This window comes from Stegastes partitus, unplaced genomic scaffold, assembly GCF_000690725.1.
Source record: "Stegastes partitus isolate 25-593 unplaced genomic scaffold, Stegastes_partitus-1.0.2 Scaffold242, whole genome shotgun sequence".
Classification (NCBI taxonomy): Eukaryota; Metazoa; Chordata; class Actinopteri; family Pomacentridae; genus Stegastes; species Stegastes partitus.
In genome coordinates, this window is record NW_007577973.1 from 535267 (window position 1) to 551782 (window position 16516).

General features: G+C 37.6%; 2 protein-coding genes across 9 annotated transcripts in view; both read right to left on the reverse strand.

Moving 5' to 3' along the window:
- Window positions 1-7815, reverse strand: part of LOC103357253 (troponin I, fast skeletal muscle-like) — a 16149-nt gene extending 8334 nt beyond the window's left edge. The window contains exons 1-6 of one of the 6 annotated variants that reach the window (XM_008281727.1): window positions 7318-7815; window positions 4999-5031; window positions 3549-3588; window positions 3336-3464; window positions 2476-2565; window positions 739-912 (exon numbers count right to left, since the gene is read on the reverse strand). In XM_008281727.1, the coding sequence (XP_008279949.1) occupies window positions 739-912; window positions 2476-2565; window positions 3336-3464; window positions 3549-3588; window positions 4999-5006 (441 nt within the window). In that variant the 5' untranslated portion in view covers window positions 5007-5031; window positions 7318-7815. Of the gene's footprint in view, window positions 1-738; window positions 913-2475; window positions 2566-3335; window positions 3465-3548; window positions 3589-4998; window positions 6242-6264; window positions 6305-6337; window positions 7056-7317 lie in introns of those variants that run through there. The other 5 variants (XM_008281726.1, XM_008281728.1, XM_008281725.1 and 2 more) reach the window with 5 other exon arrangements.
- A 151-nt stretch (window positions 7816-7966) lies between these two features.
- LOC103357252 (troponin I, fast skeletal muscle-like) lies at window positions 7967-15609 on the reverse strand. 3 transcript variants are annotated; one of them, XM_008281722.1, is made up of 9 exons: window positions 15449-15609; window positions 14390-14562; window positions 12596-12689; window positions 10330-10362; window positions 10100-10139; window positions 9760-9888; window positions 9585-9674; window positions 8303-8476; window positions 7967-8216 (listed from the first exon to the last, which is right to left on the reverse strand). In XM_008281722.1, exons 4-9 carry the CDS (start codon window positions 10335-10337, stop codon window positions 8139-8141), a joined length of 519 nt encoding a protein of 172 aa, XP_008279944.1. In that variant the 5' UTR covers window positions 10338-10362; window positions 12596-12689; window positions 14390-14562; window positions 15449-15609; the 3' UTR covers window positions 7967-8138. The 3 variants fall into 3 exon arrangements, with proteins under 3 accessions (XP_008279944.1, XP_008279943.1, XP_008279945.1); XM_008281721.1 differs by lacking the exon at window positions 14390-14562; XM_008281723.1 differs by lacking the exons at window positions 12596-12689; window positions 14390-14562; window positions 15449-15609 and adding an exon at window positions 12395-12439.
- Between the last annotated feature and the right edge of the window lie 907 nt (window positions 15610-16516).

Here is a 16516-nt window from a genome sequence, read left to right on the forward strand (position 1 = left end):
TACATTTACAGCTTTGGATACCAGCTATCAGTAGTAGACGGTGAAAAGGATTTATAAACTGAAAAAAGGAAAAAGAAAAACTTTGGAATGATAATTGAATTGTCAAGGAGAAAATTAGATATATAGTTTTGGGTTTTAAGAGGTGCTCTATAACCAAAAATTAACACTGTTATTGTATAATTACTGTCATTGACATTGTTATTTTTATTTTTGTATTGCTGTAAATTAGAAATTCGCTTCCATAAATTAGAAAACAAAAATGGAATTATCTACAATTCAAAGCATGAGATACAATACTGCCATACAGGACAAGGGATGTACAAAACTAACAACCAATTCCTCATCACTGAAGGATCTCTTAAATTGACTAGATATTTCTGTTTTATCACCAACAAAACAATAAAATCATCCAATTTAATTTGTTAGCATCAGAGAAACAACATTTGTGTAACACTGAGCTCTTTGGCCTAATGTGAGGGACTGTAATGAAAAGGTGGATCAGGAGAGACCTGCAAACTTAGCCCCAGTAGTCAAATCAATGTTAACAGGTTTAGTCACTGAATTTGCCTTCAAGCTTTGACATTAAGTCAGTTTCTGTGCTCTATGTGATTTCTTTTTGGGAAAAAGTTGAATTTAGTGGAACATCAACCTGTATCAGTTTAAGATTCAACAAAACCTAAATGTTACTGTGGACAAGACCTTTCCTGACACAGTTATTATGAAAACCTCATTCCTCACCTCCTCTTTCACCTCCTTCTTGACCTGCTTCAGGTTGGCCCTCAGGTCCATGGTCACCTTGTGTTTTCCTCCCAGCAGAGCCTGCAGCATGGCGTCAGCAGACATACGCACTTTCTTCAGGGCGGGCTTCTTCACTCCAGCCAGCTCCACCACCTTCAGCTTCAGATCATCAATCTGGACACAGAGAAAAGTTTGTCGGTCAGAAGTTCAACAACACTTTGAATAAAGGAATAATCAAACAGATAACTAGTGATTATCTTTAACGTTTTGCTAAAGCAACATTTCACAACACATCTGCTTGTGTTGATGATGGTATGTTTTTTTTGTTTTTTTATTTTTTTTAAATTTTGGGCTGCTTTTTGAAAAGAATGTCAGCAGATAAAAATTAGCCAGTTGTGCTAACTCTAGCTCATTAAAACCTCTTTATTAATTCATTATCTAACAACATATTCTTTAAAAATTACTCAGGTACTTACAGAAATAAATATTTTCTCATTACAGGTTAAGTTAAACTAACTTCATCCATCATTTCTCGTGCTATGAAATATAACCTGTCATTTTATATGTTAGACTTTCAATATGTTAAGTGGTCATTTATATCCATCCTTTGTAAAACAAAAAAATCAAATCAGAAACTCATCTCTTTTGACATCATCACTTCAAGTATAAAATTACAGCCAATACTAAATAAAAAACTAAACTATGCACCCCATGTCTTTGTGTACATCTTTCCACAGATCCTCAGCTCTGGACAGGACCAAAGAAAAAAGCTCAGACAGTGTTGTGAAATAATGCATCTGAAGTATATAAAGATTCCAAAATGAGTGTCCCTAAGTGTACCTTCATCTGGAATGTGCACTGTAAGAGCAAAAGCATTTATTAATCCATTAACATATTTTTCTAACCCGTACAGCTGATGCGTTGTTGCATCTTCACAAATGCACAAAGACTGTTGTAAGAGTGACTGTCGTGGATGGTACATATGGAGTAGCGAGAGTGCCTCATTACAAAAATAAATCAATAAAAGAATAAGAAAATAAAAGTGGAAATAAAAAATTTAATTAAAACAAATGTCGCTTTAAAAGCAAAAACCAAAAAAATAAAAAAAATAAAATAACTTAAATAATCTAAAAATAAAATAAAAACTATTTTAAAAAATTAAAAAAATAAAACAAAAACTAAAAAATATTAAATTTATTCGTCTTTTTATTTCTACTTTTTTTTTGTATTCTTTTGTTGATTTATTTTTGTAATTTGGCACTCTCACTACTCCACAGGTACAGCAAATAGATATTTCCTTTAACAATCATAGATTTATATTTAAGTAAGAGGAGACCTAAAAAAACCAAAAACAACAACAGCAACAACAAAAAAAGAGCAACAGCACACATCATTATTAATCATTATTACTGCGCTTCACAGTTTTCCCTCAAAAATGTGGAAGTTTTCTTTCAAATTGGTGTTTAATATCGTGAGTTTGTGCTTTCTAATTACTCCCCATACTCTTCTCTGAGTTAAGAAAACATTCACTCTTGAGAGCTCATGAAACCAAGTGACTAATCTGCCACCATATGATTCACCTACTTCAACTATGTTTGTGTACAGGCCACTCATTAGGTATATAAACACATTTAGAATCAAGAAAGTTTGTTCCACAGCTGATTAAGTTGACTCAAAACGATATGTGGACATTTGCTTACAAAATCAAATCAGTGACAAACAGTTTGTCTCATTCACCTCTGTGTCGCTCTTCTGAACTTTGGCCTCGGCGTCGTACCTCGCCTCGTCGATCTTGTCGATGGCCTGGCTGAGCTTCTTGCAGAGTTCCTGTTGGTGCCAAGAACAAACACATCCCTTCAGCTCTCAGTGTCAAGTTGGAGGTACATTTACTCAAGTACTTATGTACAGTTTGACAGTACTTGAGTGGCTTTAGTGTATGTTACTGTAGATTGTAAACACAAAACATTTGATCAGTTTGAGATCTGAGAAAATATGAGAAAGCGTCATTCTGTAACAGCATGTAAATGTTCACAGGTCCCTCATGTATTAGTAATAACAATAAAGTCATGTTGAACCACCCTCAGTTGTTCTATTTTGCACAACAAGCACTTTTAAACTTGGAAGGAATATGTTTCACAGTGTGGCATTGATAGTTTTACTTCAACTTCTTCCAGCTCAGGATAAATGTGAAATTATTTAACGAATTTGGAAATATTTCAAAATCTTTAATCCTGCATAAAAGACTAATGTTCAAAACATTGATACAACGTCATTACTATGTTTATGACAGAGACCACATTTGATTTAGTTCATGTTGTGTAAGAAGGTTTTGTGGGTACTGCAAGAAAATGTCAGAGTGAAACCATAACCTCACTTTTTTTCACATATTAAACCTCAAGCTGGAGCTTCAAACATTACGATAATGCTGAAACACTGTCCTGTGATTCTCTGCATTCCTTTTTTCAGGAAGCTGCTCCACGTGTTACAGCTACAGCTACAGCTTTTTTCTTTCTTTTCTTTTTTTTTTTTCTAACTAAGAATGAAAGAAGTGGCACTGAGCACCAGGTTTAGTGTCAAAAACTGAGTTTTGGACTCACCATGAGGGCGTTCTGGTCTCCACTGAGGTCAGGAGGTGGGCAGTTCTCAGCCATGTAAGCCTCCTTCGCAGCTTCGATATCCTTTTTCTCCTGCTCAATCCAGTTGGCAGCGATCTGCAGCATCAAACTCTGTGGGGACAAGAAAACATTAATGTGCAAAATTCACACAAGCAAGACACCAAAGCTTTGTTGAAAAGAAAGTTTTTTTCTCACCTTCAGATGATGCCTGCGGCTAGACGTCATTTTCTTTCCCCTGTTACATGAAGATCAGACAGCTGTCATCAGGACTAATGACGAGGTTTTATCGTGTAATAGCTTGGCTGCATGGACACATTTTTAAAAATCTTTTTGCCCTTATTGGACAGGTAAGTGCAAAAGGAAGACACGGAAGTAGGGAGATGCATGGGGGAAGGACCTACAGTAAATTCACACCTACTGCCACTGTTATGGGTCAACCTGTTGAGCTACTGGGCTCCCTGCTCTTTACTTTTTCTTTACATTTTAGCATTTTGAGCAGATTGGAAACAGTTGGTACTGACTGACTTTGCTCAGACAATCCACCTTCCAGCACCACTAAATATCACAAATTAACACGTAGGATGTGTTAAGAAATAGCCGTCGAAGAGCACAAATTGTCATTTTTACTGTTGGTTTTCTTAAGGCTTAAACAATAAATTACAACAAGCACAGCACAAAAATGCTTGTCGGTGGATTTTGTTACCTTTAAACTGTGTTGTCCCCATTTCCAATCCTTCTGGCTAATTTGCTTCTAGTGTAGCATCAAATTTAGCACCCAGATATGAAACCATCTCATCTGCCTCCCATATTCTCACACTCATATTTTCCAAACTGAGCCACCAAGATAGATAAATGTAAACGTCAAGCTACTTATTTTTTTTAAAAAATGACCCAAGAATGATTAATTACATTTAAAAAAATTTAAAAAAACTTGTCTCAGATGAATGATTCATGTATTTAACCACTTAAATAGTCAGGGCTGTCAGTGCTAATCCATTTGTCTTGCTGTAGTAAGATTCAAATCTTGTTTTTTTTTTATTGTAAAAGAAAATAGAGCGACTGTCTGTCTATTTCTGCTCCCACATAAGAGCAACATGTACAGTTGCTGTCAGCGATGACCTTCAACCTGAACCGGGGCCTTCACATGTGTTCAAATCAGTTTAGAAAGCTCTCGGAGCCCAGCAGCAGCATGTCCACACTCAAAAACCTCAACAACTACGAAACTGACTGTAGTAAATTAAAGTGAGGTGAAATTCATGTTGACCAGAGGATGAATCCTAATGAATTGGATCCATGCATTTTATGAATGATCACCCTTGACAATGATAAAAGGCTCAAAGGGATTATGTTAGAGGTTGGGTCAGACAGATGCTCAAACCTCTAGACAGAAGATCTACACATCGTATTAAGACCCACATCAAAGTTATTCAGGAACTGACTTTGTGATCAGGTGTCTGACTTGATTATCAGTTTATTTAAGTTACAAACAAACATACTTTTAAACCATATCGAGGATCTACAATCTACTACCTGGGAAATGATTCACAACAGACCTGTGAAATAATGACCTGAGCCTAACGAGCTAAGAGTCTAAAATGTCTACAATGTCTAAAATGAAAAAGAAGAACAAGAAAATGTTACTTACTCAGACATTTTGGCTGTTTGTGATGTTCACACCCTGTTCAGAGAGAGAAAACACTCCGTTAAGCAGACAGCTCACAGAAAGCACACCGACTCTGTCCACAACTGAACTGGACACGTCTCGTTGCCTCCCTGTTATCGATCAGCTAGCCTTTGACCTCCAGCAGGAAAGACGATACACTTCACTATCATGAAAAACTGTCTTCCAGCTATCACAAACCAGCTAATTTTGGAAGGGTGGGGTTGGATACCAGCGCTATGGCACTCAACAGTTGCACCCTCTGCAGACATTCTGCCTGGAATTTAAGTTGTTACAGTGAGCCAAAGATCTGAGCACGAAATGCCACCAGCAAAGGAACCAAATGTGGCGCCAAGCATGTGGTGAGAGCAGTTAACACCAATTCCAACATCCCGCAGGCATGTAAAACAGCGGCTGACACCAAGCAGAGCTCAGGAACACGTTTGGATCACAATATAAAGTATCAGACACGATAAAAATGTATGAAGACAAAGGTCTATTTTCACATGAACCCTGAATAAATAGTCATCCCTCTGCAGCCAGAAAGGAACAACACCAATCCCATATCAGATCTCACACAAAAGAAGTCCTTTGTGACAAAAATGTGTGAATGATAGTCCAAAAAATCCAAATAATTGCTTCGTCTTTTAGTCAGTGCTCTGTTGGTCACCTAAACATGCAAAACAAAGTGAAATGTGTCAACAGGCAAGCAAGCAATTTAACATACATGAAGGATGACATTTGAATATGTACATGTACATAAATTAAAGTCTTTCATCACGGAAATTCCTTTCTCCAATTATTTTAGTGCCAAATTTTTCTCAGTGAATTACATTAATAATTCTGAGATCTGTAATATCAGAAAAATGTATAAAATTGTTTAGAAAAAAACTGTATCTGTCCCCAGATTTGAGACATTGAGCTTTAAATATTCAAACTCCAAGCTGGTAAAACTAATATGGATATTGTTTTAAAACTCTAATCACAAAAGTGTCAGCAGCACCATCCAATCCAATTCATGGCAAACTTAATTTTCAATACAAGTCTTGTCGCGCCAGAATCCAAACTTTCTGTACGTCCAGTCGTTTTCGCCATGATGCAGAATGTGTCCTTCAACACGTCCAACAATTCTCTGATCTGATTTCTGTGATTCTGACTCTTAGCGCAGCCTCTGAGGTCAGAGGTCACACCTTCAGCAGCACCTTTAAAAAACACTTAAAAGCATCACTGCAGAATAAACTGAAGTCCCACCTGTCAACCGGAGTACAGTGTGTGTTTTTCCCTGATGGAGCGACTAAAGCCGAGCCGCAGGAGAGACTCTTACCTACCGAACGTGACGAGGACGAGCAAGGGAAGAGGAAAAGGGGGGGAGACACTGCCAAGTCCCTAACAGTAAAGATTAAACAGGGTATATAGGGTGTAAAGCGCTGGCTCAGCAGGAAAGTCAGCACTGTTTATGGTAACAGAGCCACTTCAGACCAATGGGCCGGCAGGCTCCAGAAATACCACACAACTCTCTGAGGAACCTCATAAATTTCTGCCGCAGGAAACTGCCTTGGATGCTGGACAGACGCTATCAAGTTCACTCCCTCGGTGACAAATGAAGAGGCGATTGTTGCACAAGAGTCAGGCAGTGTGGACGACATACATAATGCTCACTGACTCCGTTTCCTTTATAACTATAAGATGCTGTTGGTCTTTTAAACTAACTCAGTTAAAATGAGCCTTCAGAAGGTTCAGTAAGACAAATTCAACCTTTCAAGGCTACAGTTTTAATTTAAAATCCCCTCTTTCCATACATTTGATTTTGATAGGATGAAGGCCAGGAATGATTAAGGCAGTTTGTCTTCTAAAAGCCATGTTTGGTTTCTTTTAAAACAAGCCAAAATTAGAAAATGTAAAGACTCAATAATTATCTCCACATGAAAGTCAGTTTAAAGATGTAAACCAAGAACTATGATATATTCAAGATTCTCCATGTAGACTTTGGAAATAAGTTGGTTCCTTTTCATACCAATGCATCAAACTTAGCTTAATAATAAAGAAAACATGTCAAATAATCACTGTCACACAACGATCTTTTATCATTTTTGGCTTTCGGACATTGTCGTCGTCATAGCTTCTGTTTTTAATCAATTATGACAAGAAACGGATTCACCACTTATGTTCACATGAGACCTCGGTACACACCAGCAGACTAAACATGGCCTACTAACATGACAGTACATCAAGTCTTTAAGACATGAAGAGAATTTTAATGCAACACTGAGAGAAAAATACGAGAAGAAGAAAACTGTGACTCACCATTTGTAGACATTGTGTGGCGGCAGCTGTGTTTATGATCATCACCAAGCGCAACAGAGGAGCACTGTGATTTAAAATATTTTGCAAGAAAGTCCTCTTTCATGGCAGGAACTAAAGAGAGAATATGTGCAGAAAGGAAAAGCAACCAGCAGAGAAACTAAGCAGGAAACGACTCTCTGCTAACATCTGGTGGTTCCATCTGAGCACAACGCTCACTACAGTTTGATCTTGTGTTAAAAGAAACCTATGTATATTAAATTCAGGCTTCGGTGACTACTTGACCTTGGAAACTTTTTCACTACTGATGATGATGTGCATATCTATGAGTTGTTTCCTTGATGCACAAATTAACAGAAAAGAATCGAAGCAAATCTATGATAAAGTTCAATCTTCTTCCTCTAATCATTGTCTCAAATAAACTCCAGCATCACAGCATTCTTATTCCAAAAAGAAAATTTAATTGCACAAGTTTTTCCAAACTCTCCGGGTTCTCCGGCTTCCTCCCACACAGTCCAAAAACATGTTGAGGTTAATTGGTGATTCTAAATTGTCTGTAGGTGTGAATGTGAGTGAGCTTGGTTGTCTGTCTCTAAGTGTAGCCCTGTGATAGACTGGTTACCTGTCCAGGGTGTCCCCTGCCTTCACCCTAAGTCAGCTGGGATAGACTCCAGCCCCCCCATGACCCTAATGAGGATTAAGCGGTGTATAGATAATGGATGGATAGAAGTTTTTCCAAATCCATGAAAAAGGTCAGATGTAACAGTAGACCTCAGTTGCAGCAGCCCAGAGGGAAGGAAACAGAAAGTTGGATTAGAAAGTCTTTAGGAAGTCTCGAACATCTTCTTCCTGTCGGCTTTGTCCTCAATGTTCTTACGCCAGTCACCGACTGCCTCTGTAGCCTGAAAGACAGACAAGTTCAGGTCAATAATGCAGCGTCCAAACACCAAGGTAAAGTCTATCAAGTAGTTATAAAACATGGTCTTACCTCCTCTTTGACCTCCTTCTTGACCTGCTTCAGGTTGGCCCTCAGGTCCATGGTCACCTTGTGTTTTCCTCCCAGCAGAGCCTGCAGCATGGCGTCAGCAGACATACGCACTTTCTTCAGGGCGGGCTTCTTCACTCCAGCCAGCTCCACCACCTTCAGCTTCAACTCTGCGATCTGAAAAACAAAAATACACAAATTTAAAGACCAATCAAACTTATACACACAGTCACACAGAGTCTCCGATTGAGTGACAACTGGCAACACAAGTGAGTCATCTTCCTGTAAGGTGACCCAGGTTGTTTCACATGATTGTGGGAAACTCTTTTTTTATTTATGTGTTTAATCACAACACTGCAAGTGTTGGTTTGATTTTGTTCAAATCCTTCAAACTGCTTATGTTTAGATTGGGAGTTTATTCATTCGTAACTATTTCGTAGGTTTGATTGTCACAGCTGCAACTTGCTGTTCAGCATGAAGCTAACCTTTGCAAGATCTGTACATGCACAACAATCTTTATAAACAAAATACAGTTAACACATATGGTAAACATGAATTTTGGCAAATAACAAGAAATATAAACATAGTGCACATGTTTGTTACCAGGAAAGCTCCACCAGATGTTTTTAACATGCGTGAACATAAAACCTAAAATACTGTATCAATTAACAATTTCAACTTTATTTTAGTGTATTTTTGTGATAATACTGCAGTTTTTAACATCATTTGTTCAGCTTAAAAAGTATGAGAACGCTGTCAGCCCAACACCGACTGCTTTAGATTATCAGGAAAATACGTTTAGGTTTCCACTGGATGCAATGCTTCACTATAATTTAAATTTTTAGAGCTGGAAAGCAAAAACAGCTCAAATAGGAGAAGACAAAATTACCTCTGTGACAGTATGTATTGTAATCTGATGTCCAACGTCACTGTCAGACCTCCTTCCATCACCTATCACGTGCCACACTCACAACATTTTGACTTGTAGGTATCAGAGTTTGTGCAGTAGTAGATTGTGAATGTCATAGTTAGTTATTTTTATCCTCATTATATGCCAGGCATCAAAACATTACAGGTGTTTTATAGCCCTCTGCCAATAACCTGGCTCCTTTTCTTTTTCACTACACGATTAGCATTTAATCACACCGAGTCCAGATTTAATTATAGTAGAAAAAAATCTGTTGAAAGTTACAAAAAGAAAAGGTTTACGTAGTCTTTAGACAGGGTATACATGCACAAAACCATATACTGCTCACACTAAAGCATCTACAACTGAGAGACGTACCTCTTTGTCTGACTTTTCCACTTTGGCCTCAGCGTCATATCTCTCTTCATCAACCTTGTCAGCAGCCTGGGCCAGCTTTTTACAGATTTCCTGTTTGCATGAAAAACAGACGTATCAGCCCATCACATTGAGGCGAGGGATTAAGTCTGAATGATGTGTTGCTGGGTTTTTTTACCGCCAGAGCTGCCATGTCTCCGCTCAGGTCGGGGTCGGGACAATTCTCTGCCATATAAGCTTCTTTGGCAGCTACAATTTCAGCAGCTTCCTGCTCCAGCCAGTTAGCAGCAATCTGCAGTATCAAGCTCTACAGGACAACAACTACTGTTAACACTGGATTTTTAAAATATTTTCTTAAACTGCATTCATTTATTTTGGTTAACTTGGGAGCAAAATCAGCTGGGATTTATCATAGTTGAAAGCTGTTTATCCAATATGTTAGCAATGGATAACATATTTCCACACACAGCAGACATGATTATTTTCTAGGGAAATAAATGGCACTAGTTTAGTCTTACCTTCAGATGATGCCTGCGGCTCGATGTCATCTTCTTTCCCCTTAAATGAATAAAAACATGTTTTAATCCCAACATTAAAAGACTCTAACAGATGTCTTCAGAAAATATTGGGTGTAATTGATTTTTGATTGTAACTGAATACAATATACTAGTTCTTCAAAGCTTCTTCACTTTGAACACCTTAGAGTTTGTTTATTTCAGTATTGTAAACAGAAGAAACATCTACTTACTCAGACATCTTGAATTCTTGTTGGTTTCAGACTCTGGTAATAATCAGAAAAAATCAAAAAGGACAAAAACATGAGACAGCTTACACTGTGTATTGGACCCAAAATTAAGCTCTAGAAGCAAAACAATATTACAATATCATGTTTCCATAATTTAGTCACACAAAAAAAGGCAAAATGATACTGGGTGATACAAGTTTGGAAAAGTTTGACCAAAGAGGAAGAAAATTAAACATCGAACCAAACATTCAAGGAAAGCTTTCAGTATTTCAGTTAACACTGCTTCAGGCCAACTTGTGAAGTGACAGGCTGTGTCCTACGTAAAGCAATGTCACAGATGGATATCAGATGATTCTGCTGCCTATAGCTACAGCCAGGCCTGCTTAAGCGAGGAAGAAGAGGAAGAATGGTGACCCTTCATCGTGTTGATCACAGTGTGGGTCTGACCACCTCTTAATGTGGTCCATCCCAATGTGCTCTGCACGTATTTACACTCTACATAAATTAATTTCCACTGTTCAGATCATTTGTGCAGATACAGATTAGATGTTAGTAACAGCTGTAGATGGGATTTTAAATTCAGTAGCTGAATTCCAATTATTTTTCATAGAGTGAAAAGTTCTGCGGTTGACAGTCTTAATGATGTTTTGGCGAGAGACATCAGCTCACATCAGGATCATGACTCGAATTCTTCAAGACTGACTTGAAACGTGCATATTTAATATATGCACATTTAAATTTACTCATATATGGGCTGCACGGTGGTTCAGTATTAAGCAACGTCACCTCACAGCTACAAGATCCAAAGTTAGGACACCTGGAATCTTTCTGTGTGGAGTTTGCATTTCTCCCCATGCAGCGTGGGTTCTCTCCAGGTTCTCCACCTTCTTCCCACAGTCTGAAAACATGCTGAGTTTAATTGCTGATTCTAAATTGTCCATAGGTGTGAATGTGCTTGTCTGTCTCTGTGCAGCCCTCAATGGACTGGCGACCTGAGTCGGCTGGGATAGACTGGAGCACCCCTGCGACCCTTGTGAGGATATATATATGTATGTATATGTATATGTCTCTGGTCTGTAGCCCTTCTGCAGTTTCTAGTCAACTTGTGTTGTCTTTGCTCATTTCTCTATTCAGGGTCCCTGGATCCTGAACCAATAGGGTCACTGCTAATTCTGGCTCAGGTTCAAAGGTCAGCAATGACATTTATGATGAGCTCTTTAAGAGCTGTAACATCTACAGCAGATTAGCTGATCTGATGTAGAAGAGCTAAATGCAAGAACAAACATTGTATGCAAATACAGAATAAGATTCATTTTGAAGGTGTCATGTTCCTGTCAGTGAAATGTAGAAATATTGTAGAGATGCTGCTCGTTATCTGTGATTGCATCACTTGTTTTTACCTTTAACCTCATAGGTTCACAGCTTTCACATGTCAGCAGTAACGTGATATTTGGGTTATTTTTCACCCAAAGGTATCTAGATCTGTAAGCAGCTTTTGAATCTTTAAGCTATACAGAAAAATAGAGAGAATAAGCCATAACCTGTTTAGTAGCTTGACACTTGTGTTTCACCTTCAATGTAGAATGTACGGATAATTATAATCACCAGTTAACCTCAACATGTTTTTGGACTGTGGGAGGAAGCCGGACAGAAGGCATGCTGCATGGTTAGAACACGTAAACTCCACGCAGAAATATCCCAGGCATCCTAACCGGGACGTAAACCGAGGATGTTCTCGCTGCGAGGTAACGGTGCTAACCACCGATCCACCTTGCAACCCAGCTTGTTACGTTTTTAAGATATTAGATTGTGTTCACCCATGAATATGTGACACCTATTAAGCTATGTTTTGGTATAATTTTGAGAACAGCATTGTACTGCTCAATGGTAGTCCGAAAAAGAATCTAAGACATGAAAACAGTACATTTAGGTATTTAGATATGTCACATGTGGAGCTGTTAAACTGAATCACTGTATTCAGCAAAAGGCGAAGAAGTTTACAGCTTTTCAACACTGAGCATTATCTTCACTTTAACCACTAAATCCACAAAGTAAAAGAGTTTCTCACCTACAAGGGACGATGAGGAGGGCAGCAGAGACTGACTGAAGGACTGGGAGACAGCAAGGGAGTCACACACTAAAAAGTGGAATCTAGGGGTATATATGGCCTTGGACAGGGATTCAGCAGGTCCTCTTTATGGCCATGAGGAACTTTCAGACCAACCAGACCAAAGAGCTCCTGAAATACCTTCATCCTTTGACCACCCACCTCATAAATTCTTCTTCAATGGCATCTGGTCCATCCGAGGTGGTCAGCAGTACACTATGGGACAGGTTGGGATGTCAGTCAGATGTAAACAGATCTGCAAAAGGATCCAAGAAAAGTGAGACTTAACTTCATTGTACACACTCTGTCCACTTCACCAAATGGAAAACTCATAAAAATCTTTGAAATATTGTGAGAACAAAAATAAGAGGGGGCGTTGTCCTTCTAAAGAGGAACATAAACTTTGGTTGGACAGTAGTCAGAGTGAGAGCTTCGTAGTTTTATATTTAAACTGTACAGTCTTTAAACTTAACTCCAAAAAGAGTTACATTAAAACAATCTGTAACATTTAAATTTTAAATGTCGCCTGAAACAGAAGATGTTGAACCAGGTTGAGAAATAATACGTTTATTAGCACAAATATCAAATCTTCATAAGGACAGCTAACACTAGCATTTGCTAGCTTCTGTTCCTTTGGCTTCGCTAACTTTACTAACCCTATGGTGATGCTGACTGTCCCTGTTCTATAAAAAATATAATATACACATGTCAACAGCAACAAGAACAAGCTAGCCAATAATTTAGATTTTTAATTACACATAACGAGGTGCAGAAGCAACATGTCCATGGCCTTAAACTCCTAGCAAAAGTAGCTAGCTAATGTACTGTAAGCATTTGATGAGACAAAAACGCCCAACTTCTGCTCGTTAGGGTCTGTTCCATTTTCTAATTTCTTTTCTATAGATTATATATAAAATCTGGGTCTTTTTTTTTTCTTTACATTTAAACCATAACCAAGATAAAAGTGTGACTATTCACCATTCATACAGCTAGCATGGGGTCTGAACAGTATTATAATGGATAATGCTACATTTATGTCACATTAAAATGTTTGTGGAACAGAGAGTAGCTACACTTTATCCATTTATTGTCTGTAAATGCATGCAGATGAGCAGGTAAAGAGATTTATGTCCACCTCCAAGTTGTAATTTGAAGTCATAGATGTTGTAAATGTCTCATATCACTACTGTGTTTTACTTTACAAAGTTTGATGCCACTGCTATGCTGTATGAAAATCGAATATCAACGACTACAACAGACAATTTAAAAATAGCAAACTACAATCAGGTCCATAAATATTTGAACATTGACACAATTTTCAGCATTTCAACACTGTACACCACCACAGACAGTGGATCTGAAATGAAAGATGTGCTTTAATTGCAGACTTTCAGTTTAAATTTTTGATGGGATTTATATCCAAATCAGGTGAACAGTGTATGAATTACAACACATTTGTTTTGTGCCCTCCAGCTTTTTAAGGGAGCAAAAGTAATTGGACATTTGACTGATGATCTGTTCCATGGCCAGGCGTCTATTATTCCTTCATTATTTCATATACAAGGAGCAGATAAAAGGCCTGGAGTTTATTTTATGTGTGGTATTTGGAATCTGGTGAAGTCCAAAGAGCTGTCGCTGTCAGAGTAACAAGCCATCATTAGGCTGAAAAGTCTAAACAAACCCATCAGAGAGTAGCAAAAACATTAGGTGTGGCCAAATCAACTGTTTGGTACATAATTAAAAAGAAAGAACAACTGGTGAGCAAAAGCAGCAGGATCGTTTCTGAATTGTTTCGAGCAATATTATCTGCTCATATTCAGCCAAATAATCCAGAACTTGTTGGACAATGATTCACAGTGCAGATGGACAGTAACCCAAAGCATACTGAGAAAGCAGCCAAAGATTTTTAAGGCAAAGAAGTGGAATGTTCTGCAATGGCAGGGTCATTCACCTGACCTGAATCCAGTTGAGCATTTATTTCACTTTCTGAAGACAGAACTGAAGGAAAAATGCCCCAAGAACAAGCAGGAACTGAAGACAGCAGCAGTAGAGGCCTGGCAGAGCATCACCAGGTTCAAAACCCAGCGTCTGGAGATGTCTATGGGTTTGAGATCTCAGGCTGTCATTGACTGCGAAGGATTAACAAACGAATATTCAAAGTGGCAATTTAATTTATGATTATGATAGTTTGTCCAATTACTTTTGGTCCCTTAAAAAGGTGGAGGGTACATAAAAAACATGTTCTAATTCTACACCACCACGTTCACCTGATTTGGATTTAAACACCCTAAAATTAATGCTCAAAGTCTGCACTTAAAGCACATCTTGATTGTTTAATTTCAAATTCAGTGTGGTGATGTACAGAGTCAATGTCCAAAGATTTATGGATCTGACTAAATTACTTCCATCTCATCAGATAGAAGACACCTGAAAAGGCATGAGTAAACAGGGGCCTTAAAGTTGGGAACGTTTCTAATGTTGTTCATGTAATGGACTTTACAGAATGGACTTAATCAGTGCTTAATTATCTCAAATTTAATCAGTAACAGTGTTAAGTTTGGTGTTTAGGTTGTTTTTTTTTTTTCTTTCCGCCACCTGCTGAACATCTGTAACCCAGTTTTTGTTCATAAATGACCCTTTAAACAACAGACTCTCAGTGTTCTGAAAACAACCTAAACCTCACAAACAGCTTTAAGACTGTTCATGTTCGGCAGTTCTGTGTGATTTGTTGCTAATAAGTCAGATATATTAGAGCATTCACTAAAAGCACATGTCAGCAAAACAACAACAAGAGGCACTTGGTCTTATCACCTTGTTGTCTGATAAAAAAAGCATGTAACCTCACAGTGCTCGTAGCTAGGAGCTTTTCATTACCAATATTGACAGATGTTTTTTTTGTTTTTTGTTTTTTCAAGTATGGTTTACCTCATCAATATCCACATTTATGCAGCTTCCAAATGTATTCAGACTATCCATGCCATAGTATCAGCGCTAAGAGAAATATTAAAGATTTACCTTTTGACTTGTGTCCATCAGAGCTGTTTCTGTTTATGTCAGATTCAGAACTGAAAACACAAAAGAGATGGAAATTAAATTAAACACTGAAGGTAAAATGTCATGTAATGTTATATATACAAAAAGTTAAATTGACGTGACTTACCTTCTGTGGGACTGAATAAGTCCATTTTATATAATCATACCAAAATGAATATATATATATATGTTTTTTTTTTTGTTTTTTTTTTTAGGAATTTGCATCAGAGAAAACAAAGTCAGCAGAGGACATTCATGTGTTAGATATCACCTGTTTTGCTCAGTACATTTGTTTACGAATTCATTCTTCAAACTATTTCCTAACCCTGTAAGTAAGTTCACTGTGGGACACTAAGTGTGGAACAGAAAGTCCTCTACTGGCACCATGTGGTCAAAGTGGAATATTTTTTCTCTGAGTTATCTCAACTTTCTGCTCAACATAATTCACCCCCCTGCTGTGGGTTCTTTAGTCAAACAGGTGTGATGACACTCAAGCAGTACGGACATTTATCGTTCTACTGAAGAGTAGGTTTAAACACTTGACTTTTTAAATAGTTAATAAATGATAAACATCAAACATATTTAAACATTTCTTAAATAGTTTAGAACACACTATGTTGTAGTAGTAATCAGATAACAATTGAACGGATAATGGAGAGAATTTAAGATTCAAAATGTCTTCATAGAATAAATTAAGCTGACCTAAAACACTACATTAATTTGCATTTCAAATATCAATATAGCTGTGTACAACTACATTATGCTTTATTGTAAACCATTTGTTTAATGTTTAAATTTTCCTCTTCAGTGTTAAAATAGGAACCCTAACCCCAACTTAAAGTATCGGTACCACTTTGGCAAGTTGTCACAATATTTGGATGCAGATCTATAAAGTTTGAAACTGAGATTTGCTGTCCTAAGAAAGGTGAGTGAAAATACAGAGAAAAAACATGTAATATGAAAATAATATGGTATTAAAATATCTCTATTATTATTAGTATTATATTCAATGTATATATTATACTCAATGTTAACCTCTGAAATACATAA

What these genes read in the sequence shown, in the direction of transcription:
- LOC103357252 (XM_008281721.1), bottom strand. An exon ending in GAGACATGGCAGCTCTGGCG is followed by an intron (nt 9,675 to 9,759) that starts GTAAAAAAACCC and finishes TCATGCAAACAG; the next exon opens with GAAATCTGTAAAAAGCTGGC. An exon ending in TGGAAAAGTCAGACAAAGAG is followed by an intron (nt 8,477 to 9,584) that starts GTACGTCTCTCA and finishes TTTGTTTTTCAG; the next exon opens with ATCGCAGAGTTGAAGCTGAA.